The sequence below is a fragment of the Mobula hypostoma genome, chromosome 2, assembly GCF_963921235.1.
Source record: "Mobula hypostoma chromosome 2, sMobHyp1.1, whole genome shotgun sequence".
Lineage (NCBI taxonomy): Eukaryota > Metazoa > Chordata > Chondrichthyes > Myliobatiformes > Myliobatidae > Mobula > Mobula hypostoma.
This window is the reverse complement of record NC_086098.1, coordinates 114,374,652-114,392,375: the sequence shown is the minus strand read 5'-3', so window position 1 is coordinate 114,392,375 and position 17,724 is coordinate 114,374,652. Positions and strand designations below refer to the sequence as shown.

The 17,724-nt window shown below is 41.2% G+C and overlaps 1 protein-coding gene across 2 annotated transcripts in view; it reads right to left on the bottom strand.

Moving 5' to 3' along the window:
* pex7 (peroxisomal biogenesis factor 7) overlaps positions 1 to 13,946 on the bottom strand; it is a 94,869-nt gene extending 80,923 nt beyond the window's left edge. For both annotated transcript variants that reach the window (XM_063040443.1, XM_063040444.1), the window contains exons 1-4: positions 13,567 to 13,946; positions 12,349 to 12,406; positions 8,888 to 9,038; positions 2,079 to 2,156 (exon numbers count right to left, since the gene is read on the bottom strand). In XM_063040443.1, the coding sequence (XP_062896513.1) occupies positions 2,079 to 2,156; positions 8,888 to 9,038; positions 12,349 to 12,406; positions 13,567 to 13,690 (411 nt within the window). In that variant the 5' untranslated portion in view covers positions 13,691 to 13,946. The remainder of the gene's footprint in view (positions 1 to 2,078; positions 2,157 to 8,887; positions 9,039 to 12,348; positions 12,407 to 13,566) is intronic.
* Positions 13,947 to 17,724: the final 3,778 nt, after the last annotated feature.

Sequence of the window (17,724 nt, the reverse complement as noted above, 5' to 3'; positions counted from 1 at the left end):
CCACTTCTGCTCCACCTCGCCCAGTGGCTGTGGCAACATAGACTCAAGTCATTGGGAGTTTGCAGTAGAACAATGTGAGCACTGGAACGATCTGAAGTTCTCTGCATCCCCACTTTCTAATGGCACTGTTGACTGACCTATCTGTGCAATTGAACAGTTAAAGCAGAATGGAATTCCATGCAGCCAGGAAAGATTAGCATAGCTCAGGGCTATCACAAGTGCCAACCATGATCCAGTCAATCCAACTGAATGGGGACTGATTTTGTCTAAAGGCTTTCTTTAGTATGCACTCAGACCCCGCTTAATGCTGATTTGTTACAACGTGGTTAATTTAATTCTTTATTGAAATTTTTAAAATTGACAAAATTTAATTCTAAACAATACTTAAAACTTCTCAAGGGCGGACGCCAAAACAGTAAACATTCATTCAGCCAATGAGAGCGTTTTACATATGCTGTGAGCCACTCAGAGCCAATTGTATATTAGTTTACGCTGTCTCCCCCACGTGCGTAAATGTTCTTGCTCCCTCGCCAATTGATTCCATTTTTTTCCCACCCATAATGTCTGAAAAAGGGCTCGCAACTTCCAGTGAGAGTAGTACATCTAAGATATCTAGAAAAAGCATTACCATGGATGTGAAACTGCAAGTGATACAGCATTTGGAAGCTTGGTGAGGGTCAGATTGATGTAGGCGCCTCTTTGAAATTAGCTACATCAATGATCCGAACAATTATAAAAAAATGTAGATAAGATAAAAGCTTCTGTAATGACAACCTCAAAGTTATCGACAACGAAGGTGACTCATTCAAGGAGCCATTTGCTTGAAAAAATAGAAAATAGACTCAATATATGGGTGGATGAAACAATCCGCTAAGCCAGCTGATAATGGAAAAGACAAGAAGCATTTTTAATCGTATTCAAGAAGAAGTCAGTAACATTCACAGCCTGCAGAGGTTGGTTTGATAGATCTAAATAGCGCAGTAACCTCCAGAGCAGTTACTGCTATAGTGAAGTGGCTAGTGCAGGCAACAAGAGCCTTAATAATGAACAGCTTAGAGAACTGGCAGAGCAACTCACCCTGAGTGAATCTGAGAACTACAGATGAGGAAACACCAGCAAGAAACCTCACCACAAAATTCCTCAATACTAGCATCACCACGATCACACAAATCATGGACCAGTTCATCGATAATGACCCTGACAATAAGGCAAAGAGAGGTGTTCTTGACATGATTTCCTGCTACTGAGAAGATCTTCATGGGAGGAAACTTAAGAAAAGGCAGTCAAATCTTGACACCTACTTGAAGACGAAGCCATAGTTAGAGGAGAACTCATCGCCTGGTCCCTCCTCTAAGAAGTAACCACCACTTGCTTCCCTCTGCTGCTGCTGCAATGTGTTGCTGCTCCACTGATGAACAGGTTAGGCCTGAGTGTAGAAGGTTGAGGGGGGAGTTGAAAGAGGTATTTAAAATTATGAGGGGGATAGATAAAGTTGACGTGGATAGGCTTTTTCCATTGAGAGTAGGGGAGAGTCAAACAAGAGGACATGAGTTGAGAGTTAAGGGGCAAAAGTTTAAGGGTAACACAAGGGGAAACTTCTTTACTCAGAGAGTGGTTGCTGTGTGGAACGAGCTTCCAGCAGAAGTGGTAGAGCCAGGTTCGATTTTGTCATTTAAAAAAAAATTGGACAGGTATATGGACAGAAAAGGAATGGAGGGTTATGGGCTGAGTGCAGGTAGATGGGACTAGGTGACAGTAAGCGTTCGGCATGGCCTAGAAGGGCTGAGATGGCCTGTTTCTGTGCTGTAATTGTTATATGGTTATATGAATTACTGTGTACGCATAAAATAATAGGTCATACATCTCTCGAGTTTGTTTTTTTTAAATCAGACACACATGTCCATTTATGTAATGTTATAATGGCCACACATAGCGCTGATTTACATAGCACTCCACTGCCGAAGAACACATCCTCAGCATCAAGCGGGGTCTGAGTGCATCTTACATGGTACAAAATAAAATCTCTGGAAGAAAATTTACATTTCTCCACTCTTTTTTAAAAAACAGAATAAAATTACCACTTTTATGGTCTGATCCCATGATCCAGATACTACAAGATTTTCTTCTCGTGTTTGGCTCCAATCCACACAGTAGACCTGTAACAGCAAAGCAAAAAAATAGTTAGACGAGCAAAATGAGATATTTAATCAATGGATTGGAAAGGCTAAGTGGAACTTGGAATACTTTTTTGATGAAGTTCAAAGTTCAAGTTGAGTGAACTTGGCCTTTTCTCCTCAGAGCGACGGAGGATGAGAGGATTCTTGAAGAGGTGTATAAGATGATGAGAGGCATTGATTGTGTGGATAGTCAGAGGCTTTTCCCCAGGGCTGAAATGGCTAACACGAGAGGGCAAGGTTCTAAGGTGCATGGAAGTAGGTACAGAGGAGATGTCATGGTTAAGTTTTTTTTTTAAACGCAGAGTGGTGAGTGCGTGGAATGGGTTGCCAGAGATGGTGGTGGAGGCAGATACAATAGGGTCTTTTAAGAGACCTCTGGATAGGTACATGGAGCTTAGGAAAATAGAGGGCTATGGGTAACCCGAAGTAATTTCCAAAGTAAGTACATGTTCAGCACAGCATTGTGGGCTAAAGGGCCTGTATTGTGCTGTAGGTTTTCTATGTTTCTATGCTTCAAAGTAAACCTAATATCAAAGTACATATATGCCACCATATACAACCCTGAGATTAATTTTCTCATGGGTTACTTAATAAATCCACAATAGAATAATGAAAGACCGCACCAGCTTGGGTGTTTAACCAGTGTGAAAATCATGCAAATACAAAAAGAAAGAAATAATCAAAGTAAATAAGTAGGCAACAGCAACTGTTTTATTCAATTCCTAGATGCTGCCTGACCTGCTGAGCTCCTCCAGCATCTTGTGTGTTTTATAACATAGTATAACAGTGGCTGAGTGTGTCGGGACCCCTTCTGCTGTAGGTGATATGTTGATGATAATAGGGCAGAGATTCCTTCAAATAAGCCTGATGGAAGCCCTCGACAATGATTGGAAAGGCATCAGGATAGGCTGCTTCCTGTTTGCTAATTGCTGTATTCAATACCTTGAGTACCTGCTTAACATTGGCTTTTGGTGGTACATAAACTTCAGCCAGGATCATGGAGGCGAACTCTAGGTAAATAGAACATGAAGTAGAAGAAGCCCAAGTGGTGACAGGGAGAATATACTAACTCCTTACAGACAGCTGAAGAAATTGAAACCAGATCGCTGGTGCCATTAATAGTATTACACATGCTGTGGTGCCACCCCACAGTGTCTTAAGAAATTGTTAAATTCTCAATTGCTGTAAGGCTTCCCCTTTCCTACATTCCAGCCCTTTTAATATCAATGCCATTAATATAAATGTCTGTTTAATTAATCAAGACTGTTTAAATATCATTTCCTGTACACAAGTGCTCAGGAAAACAGAATGATTGTTAGTGCGGATCCAATACAGCACAAAAAAACCCACGAAAGTTAAAGAACACAAGGATAATAAATATAAATACGCAAGTCAGCTTGTATACATAGGTTGATTGTTTGTCCATAAAGTGATGCTAGGCTGTATCTAAGATTGCTTGCTATATCTAAATATTTGTGATTTATCTGAAAAGCTGTACTAACTACTATGAATAGCAATATTGATGCAGAGAGTAATTTGGTTTTTATTGTTTGCAAAGAAGATAATTACATTTCTTTTCATTGCAGCACATCTCCTATATTCTTCCCCAATTACATAATCTGTCCATAACACTTCCACGACCTTCCTTCCCTCCTCGCAGTTCATCTTTCCTTTGCAGATTTGCATAGTCAGTAACATGGATATATTACACTTGACCCCCGCATCTGATAATAACAGCTGGGTATGGAAACACAAATGCCCTTGAACGGAAAAACTTACAAATAGTAACGGATACAGCCCAGTCCACCATGGGTAAAGCCCTCCGTTCCATTGAGTACATCTACACGGAGTGCTGTCACAGGAAAGCAGCATCCATCATCAAGGACCCCCACAAGAGTGGTCATGCTCTCTTCTTGCTGCTGCCATCAGGAAGGAGGCACAGGAGCCTCAGGACCCACATCACCAGGTTCAGGAACAGTTATTACCCCTCAGCCAACAGGCTCTTGAACCAGAGGGGTTAACTTAACTCAACTTCACTCACCCCAACACTGATCTGTCCCACAACCTACGGGCTCACTTCCAAGGACTCTTCATCACATGTTTTCAATATTTATCTATTTATTTATTTATTTATTCATTCATTCATTCATTCATGATTCTGTTTGTTTTTCTTTCTTTTTGTGTTTGCTCAAGTTGTTGTCTTTTACACATTGTTTGTTGTGTGTTTTGTGTGCAGTTTTTCATTGATTCTATTGTATTCACTGTGAATGCCAACAAGAAAATGAATCTCGGGGTTGTATATAGTGACATATATGTACTTTGATAATAAATTTATTTTGAACTTTGAACATCAGCAACAAGGTTGTCTGTATGACAGAGTGAAAATCAACAGTGCTAGAATAGAATTCAGTGCCCACAGGAATTTTATACAGATGGTGAAAGTAGTACTGCTTTGTCCGTCTATAACGTGGTAGTTTGGCAGTTTAGATAAGTTATTTCAAATGTATATTGAGCTTACTATATGTTAATATGCCTATAAATTTGAAACAAAACTTATAAAAGGATAATTGATAGTGTAATAAATAGTACCTAAAAATAGTCAATCAAAATCTAATTAAAATGAATAAAAACCTCGAACAGTTGAATTATGCAGACATTGCAAAACTTTTGAGGGAAAATGTTAATTGAACAGCTTTATCGAGAAGAAGGAATATGCCTTGGGTTAGGTAGTTGCCTGGGTTTGGGCAGAGATCAGCAACAAAAGCAGTGACAGAGAATTAGGTGGTGTTAGGACTAAGAATGTGCTGATGGAGCCTTAGCTGTTGACCTTATCCCCAAGTACAGATGTGAATAAGAGTTCTTGTTCACAGGAAACCTGACCCTGATAATGTTCACGTAGGGTGCATTGCAAAGAGCCATGGTAGTGACCACGAACAGTGCAGTCAGGAAGTCTGCAGATACGACCAAATGTTCTCAGGTCTCTAGCACAATGATTAAAGAAATCTCTCAATATTGGAAAAGGTTTTGTAATGTAAGGACCCTAGTTAGCACAAGGAGTCAGACTCTGCTGAAACCAAAAGGTTGTGGTCTTAATTAAAAGATAATCTTCTAGAAGTATTATTCAGAGATTGGCATTCAAGTCATAGACAATGGGTATGGGTTTGAATGGATCAGGGATATGAACAGACATTTGCAAGAGTGGCATGGGAAAAATGTAGTATCAAGAGACTTAAAATCATGGTATAATTGAGTACATTAAAGTCCAAAGTATGAATGCAGTATACAACCGAGATTCATCTTCCCATAAATCTAACTGAGTATATTATGGCTGAAACCATCAGAAAAAAATTATGAGCAACCTGTGGATGTAGCACTTGATGAATTACTAGGGGAAAAAGTCATAAAGGACTTAGGACTATGCAACATAATGAGGCAGATCTTCAACTTAAGTGCCAGCTTTTATACCAGGACTTTCCTGGGTATTCCAATTGAAGTCCTCTTTTCCATTGCTGATACTAACACCATCTTCTGCCCTTTCAGAGTGCTGCCACACATACTGTTCTCCAATGAGCTTGCATCAGCTGAAAGCAAGTGCAAGCAAACAAGTTCCCAGTCATATGAATGAGGAGAACTGACTGCTAGGAGAACGGGAAGCAAACGCGCTTTCGTCATTGCTTTCCATGTTTAAAATGCACTTACGGTATGACAACATTTTATGAAATATTTTCAATTTTTAGACAATTTAACTTTAAGTAGTTCCAATTATTTCTGAATGATTGTGAACTTCAGGGTAAAAAGATCCCCACTGGCTGTCAAAAGCTCTTGTCCAGGCGCAGTAAGTTGCCAGTATACCACACTAAGCCATGTGAAGTACTGTGAGCCACACTTTCTATGGAAGACTCTCTGTGTCACACCAGAACAAACTATATATCCCAGGACAAGTGGACAGATTGGATGATTTGAGAACAATGGAAGGTGTGCCCCTTTAGCAAGGATAAAGGTTTGGTTAAGCATGGGTGGTAGGAGTCATTTTCAGGAAGGCAGGTGATTTCTAGTGAGATACTCCAGGGATCAGTATTGAACACTCGATTATTATTTATATTATTGGTTTAGATAAAAAGACAGTAACTGAGTTGGTTGTGATCCAGAGATAGGTGGGAAGCTGAGTACAAGGAAACCAGAGAGTATGGAAAGAGATAAAGTTAACTCAAAAGAGTGAGCAACAAGATGAGAGGAAGTATACAGTTATTGACTTTGATAGGAAGAATATTACATGATGTCATACTCTAAGTGCTGAGAATCTAGTAAATATTTGTGTAAAGATCCGTGAACGACCAGCTCATGGTGTGAAGATACAGCAAGTGTTAAAGCAGCAAAATGATACCTTTGGTGATCGGAGTGCCAGAGCAAGGAAATTTTGCTAAATGTGCTCAGGGTTTTGGCAAAGCCACATCTGGAGTAGTGAGTACAGTTCTTGTCTTCATTCCTAAAGAAGTATTTTTTCTTATTTTCAGTTTATCCCAGATTCACTGGACTGATTTTTAGGATTAGGGAATTTAACCACTGATAAGAAACTGAGTGAAGTTCCCAAAACTGACTGGGGTTTCGGAGAATGAGATATGACCTCATGAAGACACGCATGATTCCAAGAGAGTTGATAGAGGCGAGTCCAGAAAATGTTTCTTCTGGCTAGAGAGACCTGAACTAAGGAACATGGTACACAAACATAAGATGCTGGAGGAACTCAGTGGGTCAGGCAGTATCTCTGGAAAGAAATGGAATGTCAACATTACGGGTTGAGAACTTTCATCTGGACTGGTGAAGAAGTTCAGATGAAGGATCTCATGACTTGCTTTTTGCTCCAGATCCCAGCATCTGGAATCTCGTATGTCCCCAAGGGAACATGGTGTCAGCCATTTGGAAAGGCAATGAGGAGAAATTTCCTCTCAGCAGATGGTTATCAATCTGTGGAATTCTCTCACTTACCTATGGATATTCAGTCACTGAAGGTTTATTCAAGGTTTAGATTAGTAGATTTCTGATACAAGGAGATCAGATGAGGATCTAAACTAGAGGTACACAATCAGCCACATTTCATAAATGTCAGGACTGGCTCAAAAGGGCCAAATGGCCAATTCTTTGCTCAGTTTCTGGTTGTGATATGTTAATAGGATAACAAATCCTACCATCCAATATGACCTATACACAGTATTGTGCAAAAAGTCTTAGGCACTGTAACAGCACAGTAATAATTTTATATATTGCACTATACTGCTGCCACAAAACAAATTCATGACATATGTTGTGATGATAAACCTGATTCTGATATGGGTCTCTATTGTGGACTGAGAGTCGAAAGGGGGCAGGGAGAAGGGAATCATGGTTGGGTAAAGGGGAAGAGAATGGGAAACAACAGTGACGTTCTGCAATGATCAATAAACCAATTGTCTGGTATCAAATGATCTTACCTGGTCTCTCAGGGTTGGGTGTTTCTGCGCCCATACCACGCCCCACCCCGACACTCCTTCTTGGTCACCTGTCCCATACCCCTTCCCCAGTGTTCCACCCTCACTATTCCCAATATCCTTTGCTCCCATCGCTCTCCGCTCGATACAAACTCGCCCTTCGCTCCATGTTGACAAATACAGTACTGTGCAAAAGCCTCACAGACCCTAGCTGTACATGTGCCTGAGACTTTGTATAGTACTGTCTTCTTGGTTTTTTATCATTAATGAAACCTCAATTCACACTAATGTATTTTTATAAACAACTTTTGAGCATCAGCAATTCATAGCTGAGGAAAATCCAAATAAGTTACACTGTTTCCAATTTAACATTTCAGTTAGTTACATGCCCAGAATGCCAATCAATTGGTCAGTAACGGTTTGTCCATCTTTTCTTTATTCTTTTTGTTTAGTTTACAATTCTAATTTCTCAGTCAACTTCTAGGTTATTCTTTTGCTGAGTTTTCAAACCATCCAATTTCTCAGTCGCAATACCAACATTTGGGGTAACATTTTTCTCTTTTAATTTAATATAATTCTTAAGATTGCTCTAGCTGATCACATCAGCACTACATTTCAAATGAAGCTTTTCTTCAATGAAAATCATGAAAACAGTGTTGGTTTATTTATACTGTTGTTATCGCTGATGAACAGCATCACTCGTTCTCTTCTTCATGGGTCCAGAATGTGTGCATTCTTCACGGCGCTTTAACATTATTGCAAAAATCACTTGCAACAATTCTGAACATAACCCAGTTACAACATCCTCTTTTCATGCTGTAATTTGGGGTTTATTATTTATTAATCTTTTCTTTGTCTTGTTTATTTCCCTTAATCTGTTCTGTTTAACTCTCTCATCATTCTTCTTTCATTTCATTTGAATTGACTTCCCCTTATTTCTTTTCCCATTCCCTATATTATTTTTCACTTTTTCCCTCGCATTCATTAATGAGATCAACAATAGGACGTGGGCTTCCCCTGAGGTCTCACATTTGTCAGGCATGTTGACAAATCAACACTCTGCAGATTGCAGCATAAATGGTATGAAATCCTTTTGCCAAGCAAAGGAGTTAAATTAACATCGATCGCAACTGAACCAGCCAGTGAAATCATTTTAAGTATCTGAAATTTCAGCCACTGAAACTAAGACAACAATTCAATCAAACTTGAAATTCACAAGATCGCCACCAAAGGTTTCATTTATACCTCTTGTGTATGCTCCTTGAAGACTTGTAGGGGTCCAGAAGGGCCTGCTGTATCCCAGATCTGTAGAGATCCATCACCACTACCAGTGACCAGGACGTGTTCATTGTTCTCACTCCATGTAACATCAAAAAGGCTATCGTTCCAGTCAAAACTAAACAGAAAGATAGTTTATTTAAATATGGTTCTTTAAAAACTTTATTTTTCCTAGAAGAGAATATACAAATGTCGAGTGTTTCTGGAAATTAAGGCTTACATATTCAGAAAAATTATAATAAAATAGAAATTCACAATTAATACAAATTTTATCGGCCTACAAGACAGATGCAGCAGGCAAAGAGCTTCCTCCTTAAAAGAACAAAAGACGTTACTAGGAACCTTGTTGAACTAGGAAAGTAAGAGACTTTAATAAGAAATACATCTCTAAGAATGGGAGAACAAAGATAAAATAAATTATTTATTTGTCACCAACCTGTGAAAGCAAATTTCTTTCAGGGGGAACTTCTGGAAGGGGGAAGAGATGAATTAAATTACCTATCTACCAATTAATCTCAATAATTTGATTTATTTCCCCCAATATGTAATTCTCCCAGTGTCTGAACTGCTTAGTAGTTCCAGAAGCCAACCTTTTCTTTTGAAACCAATAAGCCACAACTATCCAAACCCACTTGTTTGTAACAAATCTGCCCATGAGAGCATCACCCAAACCCATGGCCCCATGAAGGACAAGGCAGCAGGTGCAAAGGGAACAACTGCATGCTCCCTTTCAATTCACGCACCACCCTGACTTGTCACTCCTCCATCGAAGTTTGGGTCTAAATCTTGGAACTCCCTATCCTACAGCATTGTAGAAGTACCATCACTAAAGAGAACTCAGCAATTCAAAGTGGATCACCAGCATCTCAGGAGCAGTTTGGGATGGGTAAGAAATGCCAATCTTGTCAGCAAACCCAGCGATTAATATATTTTAATCAATGTGGTATTCATTAATTCATTATAGTTTTAATTTTATTACATCTGGAAACATTTAAATCATATATTACCTCAAAAATAATTAAAGTGACAGGTTTAATTTAAAAAATCTTCGTGTTTTTATCGATTATTCCACATAATTTTTAGCTGAGTCAATAATAACAACAAAGAATATTGACAACTATTCAATATATTTTAAAATGTGTTCATTATTCACAAGATGAAATTACAAGTAATTTTTGAGTAATGCTAGCTATGAAGAAATGTTTAACACAATCTGTAACCTAGTCTGGTTTACAAAATAAGTGGCTGGTCATTTAAATTGATGTATGCAGGAATTCCTTCTGGCAGTGAATCTCTGGAATTTTCGACCTCTTCAGGGTTTTGGAGGTCATATCATTGTATACATTGAATGGTGGGAATATATGCATTTCTGAAAGATCAAGGAATTGGGGGATATGAGGAACTGGCACAGAAAAGGAGTTGAGGTTAGCCTAGATCAGCTACGATCATTGAATGAAGGGGTAGACTTGAGGGGTTAGGTAGCCGCCTACTGCTCCCAGTTTTTGCACTCCCATACTATTTCCCACACAACTGCAGTAGATGCAACATTTCAGGGATCCAACCTTCCCACATATACAGGAATTCACTTCCTCAGCTACCAGACATAGTTTCACATTTGCTGCTCATCACACGCTCACCTCCACACTGAAGAAACCAAAGACAGACTGGGTGACCTCTCTGAAGACCCAGAGCTCCCAGTGACCTGTAAATGACACTCCTGTTTCACTCCCCACTGACCCATTTGTCCTTGGGCTCCTACTTTTTTCCAATGAAACCCCAATGTAACCTCAAGGAACAACATCTAGTCAAACTGAATAATTCAACATAATCAACCTTCTGTTTTCCTCAGAACTGGCCAATTGTGACACAAGGCCCACCTGCTGAATATTTCCTGCATTCCGTTTGTTTTCAATTTCTAATAACTGCTATGTTCTGCCTCTCAAGGATTCCAAAGTCCTCATCAGTATATTTTTTTTAATACTGCCTCAATTGTGATTTAATTGGCCTCGATCCAAAAGTAACTGTGTCACCCGAGGCAACCTTGGCCACCACCCTATCACAAGCTTTCCCATTTATCTTCTCCACTGACCAACCTCCCACACCCACCTTCTCTGCACATCAAAATATACCTTTGTTTTTCCCTTTTTCAATTCTGGTCATCAGCCGGACATTTTAATCCAGTTGTTCTTTCTTCATAGAATTCTCCTGACATGCTGATTGTTTGCAGTACTCTCATTTTGAAATTTTCCCCAAAATTGATGCCTTTTTGGTTTTAATTATTCTTGAATTAAGCTCTGGCTCAAAACACATTTCCTCCTCGTTTTCTCATTTACTGTAAACAATGACTAGCAAAATATGCCAGAAGCCAAGCCCCAAGGCAAGAACGTCAGATTTCCATATCAAGTGTAAAATGTAATGGAAAAAAATTGAACATTTTTAAGTAATAGAGTTATCCATGACAAATAAACTACATTACAGCAATATGGAAAATCAGTTTCAAAATCTGATTGTCTGATGTTAGAGAAATCTGTTAAATGTTACTTCTGATAACTAGTTTGCTGGTTTTATGTTAACTGCAATAATTCATAATATGCATCACAATACAGTAAAACTCTGTCAGTGCAGCTTGCTTTGGTGGTATCAGATTGACTGGCCATTTTTCTAGACTGTTGGACGTTATGCCCATTAAATGGGTTATGTCCAACACTCATTTAATTCATTTTTAAGATGTTACAGAGTAGTATACTAAGTTTTCCAATAAACTTGGAAAGTTTAAAGAGGGTCTGAAAAGAGGACCCCAGTATATTATACGGAGCCATGGGAATAAGAGACCCCTGTGAAATTCCAGGCAGTCTGGCAATCAAGGACTTGAAAAATTTGACAGGAGCGTGGGAAACAGAGTCCCGTGAGACTAAATAGAGTGCAAGTAGCATCATCTAGTGAGTCGGATGCTAAAACAACTGGATTTCTGAATAACAGATAGCAGATTATCAGGGTTTTATCTTTAAATTGGGGTAAGAATCACAATATTCATAATTTGCTTTTCAAAAATAAAGCTACAGAGATGTAGAAAAGACAACTGATTATGGTTACAAAAACAGAAACATAAGGAAATTTGCCAATCAACTGACCAGCTCTTGGCTCCATCCCTCCCCCTCCTGTCTTCTCCTATCATTTCGGATCTCCCCTTCCACCTCCCACTTTCAAATCTCTTACTAGCTCTTCTTTCAGTTCGTCCTGACGAAGGGTCTCGGCCCAAAACGTCGACTGTACCTCTTCCTAGAGATGCTGCCTGGCCTGCTGCGTTCACCTGCAACTTTTATGTGTGTTGCTTACAAAAACAGAAACCCAGCTCTAGTCATTTTGTTTCCTACCACCATTCAGAAATAGTATGGAACACATGAAAGCCCCCTTTTGTTTCACAGTACCTCCTGAAAAGGTTAATTCCGGTCTCTGTTTGTTCCAGCACCACTAATGTCCCACATCCTGAAAGACAGTGTATACAAAATGGTCAGGTATAGTCAACTACAAATATTATGTAAAGGTGACCCCTGCAATACTGGGTTTTGGGCAAGGGGTGGGGGGAATTGAGTTCCTACAAAGCAGGCCCTATTGTGAATTACCGTAGCATGAAGCTTGACATCTGCTCACCTGTCAAGAACTGCAGGTTGAAAAAAAACTTATTTATTCACATTTAACCCCCACACAATTTCTGAGAGAGCGAATTTTACTCTATATCTGATTTTTGAGGAGTAATTTGCAAGTTCTGTAAAGGTGAATTTCCATAACCCAAATGGCCATAACATCAGTAATTCACATTCAACACTCATGATGACCTGAAACTATTAAGTACCACCGAAACTGCTAAAATTTAATCTTACAAAAACTGCCTGCTAGAGTCTGTTTGCATTTCGCAGCCAAACTGCAATGAGCTTATCAGAGATTATATTTTAAATCTAATGTGTTCCATTGATCTAACATTTACAGGTAGTAATAGAAACGTAATCATGGCAATTTTTCTGCATAAAATGTATTGAAGATACGAGGCATGCTCATTTTTAAAGTGCCAATCTCCCATTCAATCTAGTAATCTAGTATACCATAATATATCAGATTAAAATTTTGTACATCTCCCTAAACTTGTATTTTACTTCCAATGGTCACGTAGCAATCTGGCAGAACTTTCTAACGTAAATACAAACCTCCATGCAGATTATTTTAACTAAACACTAACATGATTGACAGGAGATCTGATAGAAACATGAGGAACAGATTGGGATATGTGACTGAAAGGAAGGCCTGTGTGTATAATAAATACCGAAACAGACCACTTGGGTCAAACTATCTATTTCCGTGCGATATATTTCCCCCAAAATACAATATCGAGAAAGCTGAATAATTTAATAACCAAGTTTATTCCTTAAGCGGTCACACTGGATAGATAAAACTGTGGTTGACCTCAATAAAAAAATAAAAATAGCAAATCCAGAACAAGCGTCATCCCAGCAACTAGCCCATAACTTCATCGAAATTGGGGCTTAATATATAACGTCCCTTGGCTTGAATTTCCTGCTCTTCCAGCAAAATAAAATTCCTCTCGGGCTACCTTTAACAACAAAGGAACTCTTGTGTGTTGGCCACAGTACCTGCGATTCCGTAGTACTGGGAGGTAGCGCAGGCAACTCTGGAGGGGAAATAGGGAGATATTTCTACTGCGTAACCGTGCCGGGCTAGCACCCGGAAAGTTTTAATCAAGGCAGCGTCCGTCATCCTGCATGATTCAGTGAGCAGGGTGACCACGGAGCGAGCGCCTGCGGCCCGGCCGCCGCCCTCCTCACGGATCCGCGAGACCGCGAGCCCGGTGCGTCTTCTCGCGGCTGCGCGGGACCGCGAGCCCGGTGCGTCTCCTCGCAGCTGCGCGGCTGCCCGAGACCGCGAGCCCGGTGCGTCTCCTCGCGGCTGCGCGGCTGCCCGGGACCGCGAGCCCGGTGCGTCTCCTCGCGGCTGCGCGGCTGCCCGGGACCGCGAGCCCGGTGCGCCTCCTCCCGGCAGCACCGCGAGTTGCCATTGCTCCCATGTGATCAGTATTTGCTTGGCAGAACAAAAGAGCATTTTCATGGAAGATTGCGATAAGCAGTCCGCACTTGGTATCAACAAAATTCGATGTAAAAGAAGACTCTTCACTGCCAGGAAAAATAAGCAAAATGTAGTGGAGGGTTACTACTTGCAAAGCCATCTTTTTATATATCCAGACATCCCACCCTGCAAAAACTCATTTCAGGGAGGTAGCACCCCTGCTCCCCTGCAACCACCCCCCACCCCGTCGACCTCCAAGGGTGTATGTAATACTTTGTTTAGTGATTTTGTCTAATCTGTAAACCAAGTTGGGTATATGCAGCAAACGTGACATTAAAATATGTACTTACATTATCATGTTTATTGCATTACAAATTTAAGCAAGTCTACTGGGAGTTTGGCCTCATCACGTAGGACATCAATAGCGTAGCTCCTTGGCAGCTAGCCAGCTAGTTTAAATCAGGCATCCCCAACCTTTTTTGCGCCGCGGACTGGTTTAATATTGACAATATTCTTGCGGACCGGCTGACCCGGGGGCGGGGGCGGGGGTGGGGTTTGTAAAACGCGACCAGAATATAGGTGATGAGTCAACTATAAGTCACTTGTAAGTGGCTAATATACTCAATTTCGTTTCTAAAGGGGTTTATCCAATGAATTAATATTAAGCACACAGCGCATATTTTCCTCACATGAATGTAGTGATAAGTCAACTATAACAGTGGTCCCAAACCTTCGGGCAGTGAAGAATGCAGCGGTACAGTGATAGCCAGAAAGCATCCAGCACAGCTTTAAGGAAAAAGCCAAAATAAATAAACTAATTAATTAGGTGCCATCCAGCACGTAAATGTCCGCCCAGATCAGAGATGACACAATCGGCAATCGCCTCTGATCTGGGTCAACATTTACGTGCCGGGTGGCACCTAATTAATTAGCCTGTTTATTTTGGCTTTTTTCTTAAAGATGTGCTGGGTGCGTCCCGGCCACCGCTGTACCGCTGCACCGCTGCATTCTTCGTGGCCCGGAGGTTGGGGCCCACTGAATTATAAGTCACTTATAAGTCAATAGCATCATAACATTTTAAGTAACATTTGGATATTAAACACACAGCACATATTTTCCTCATATGAACATATAAAATCATTGCAACACACCAATATCGCTTAGTCAGTGGGAGCCCTGGGCTTGTTTTCCTGCAATAAGATGGTCCCATCGAGGGGTAATGGGAGACAGCGATACTCAAAGGGGGTTCCTTATGTCCAGTCTATTCCGCAATTTAGTTTTCGTTGCATTCATTGCAGAAAACTCCTCTTCGCAGAAATATGTTGGAAATGGAAGCAACGTTTTCAGTGCTTTCGTGGCTATCTCAGGATATTCAGCCTTAACTTTGATCCAGAATGCCGGCAGAGATGTTATGTCAAACATACTTTTCAGCCCACTGTCATTTGCAAGCTCGAGGAGTTGATCTTTTTCCCACGCTGACATGGATGATTCACCGGGGACATTCACAAATGGGTCACGGACCCACTCCTTTGCACGTCTTGGGTCACTGATAACCTTGCGTGTGTTAAAATTCAACAGTGCGTGACAGGGAATGAGGAAAGGTGCAGCTGACTCATAGCGTTTCATATCGCCAAATCATATCGTTTCCTTGCGGCACGGTGGTTGGGGACCACTCTTAGCATGAAGAGAGACCAATCAGGATGCTCGCTCTCCCTCTCAAAAAAATCGATCTCCAGGATATTGTATATAATTTCCGGGCGTCAGGGAGCCACTATTGATATGCAGGAGACTCCCGGAACTTCTGGGAGAGTTGGGATGTCTGTATATCCAACCTTTGGCTCAAGATCACTCATATTTCAGCAACTTTTTCTGAATTCCATTCGTAAGGTATAAATCCTATGTAAAGTACGTAGTGTGAAAATACTATGCCAATGTTGGTGTGGAGTATTTTTATCCACCTAAAATGTACTCTAGTCATTTAATAATCTTTTAATCAAACAGGTCATGGCCTACACCAACGAGAGAAAATCTGCAGATTCTGGAAATCCACGCAACACACACGAAATGCTGGAGGAACTCAGCAGGCCAGGCAGCGTTTTGTGTGTATGACCTGCACTAAGCCATGTTTACAGCACGTGAACCTAATGATTTATTCCCAAATGAGGCATTTAGCAAGTTATCACATGGCATCCAGCCTCTGTGTCAAGTGGCTGGAGGATCCTATTCTGTGGCCTCTCCCTACAGAACCTTTGTGACTGCTGCACCGAGCGCCACAGTGTCGCACAGCACATAGTCGCCCAGCTTGGAGCATGTCAGTTAGTAGCATTGGCTTGAGAACATCTCGCATCAGGAGACGGGTCATGTCATTTGGATGCCCAGCTTGCTTCCCCCTGAACAGATCCTTTGCTTCCCGTTGGAAGAAGGCCAGGGAGCCCCTGGTGGACAAAGCAAGTGCATCAGAGATAACATCAAAGCCAGCCTGAAGAAATTGAACATCATGTTTAAAACCTGGGAGTAGATACTCAATGAGTTCAAGAGGGAGCTGCACTACATGAGAGTGATCTCCACCGTGCCACAGAGAAGAAGCAGCAGTTGCACAAGGAGGGATTGAAGAACAAAAAGACCAAACCACTAACCACAGCCACCGCTTACTTTTACCCACAATGCCCCAGAATATGTGGATCCCGGATGGGCCTGTGCAGCCAGCTGAGGACCCACCAACAGACAACTCCTTAGGAGAACATCCTACTCGACTCGAATGATCGCACTACTGCTACTAGTAGATCAGCAAGTTTCGGCAGACCAGAGTGCATTGTTCACCAAGTTGATGATCTTTCAGCAGAGATCAACATTGGCCTCCGTATGCATGCCTGGGAATAACTTATACACCCAGACAGCCTAGACTCCTGCATAGCACAGTTGCTTAGGAGAAACCTGGTCCTGCATCCATTTCCAGACCTCAAATAAAAGTAGAAGATACTCAGTCTGCAAGACAGGCAGCAAGTGTGGGTAGAGAAATAGAGTCAGTGTTTCAGGTTGGAGTTGCTTCAGTGGGTGGATTCAATATTAGGCTCTGAGAAATTTTATCAACTGGCAACATCGACTCGATTTCTCTTTCCACACACACAACCTGTTGAGAATTTCCAGCATTTCTGTTTTTGATTTAGTTTTCCATCATTGGTTTTTTCCCCTTCCAGACCTTCTTGGTAAACAAACAGGCAGATGACATTTCCTCTGCGTCACAGCTGCCTCAGGCATGGTGTGCTTAAGGATTTCGACTTCAGCTCAGGAAGGACCTGAAGAGTGGCAATTCCTTCCACTAGCCTCGGACAATCTACTCCCACAATCTGCTCAGGCACAACATCTGACAGGAACAGCCAACTCTGACTGCAGGCCTTCCAGGGCATTCAGTTCAGTCCACTTTCTGATTAACCTATGATCGAAGTGTTTCTCTTAAGAAACTGCTGTGTCCTGCTCCAAATATAGGAAAGTTCTACAGCAGTAAAGCCAGGCCCACCCTTCACAGCAACAGGGGCAGGTGGAACCTCCGTGCAGTGTACACAGCCAAGGGACATGTACTCACTTGTAATTAGATGCCTGAGTTCAAACTGGTTTCGGATACTGATTGTTCTGCAGACTGATAGTGGATCCAGGTAATAGATGATGGCGTTGTTCATGTATAGTGAGGCCCCCGACTATCTGGTATCATTACCTCTCCAATCTGTGTA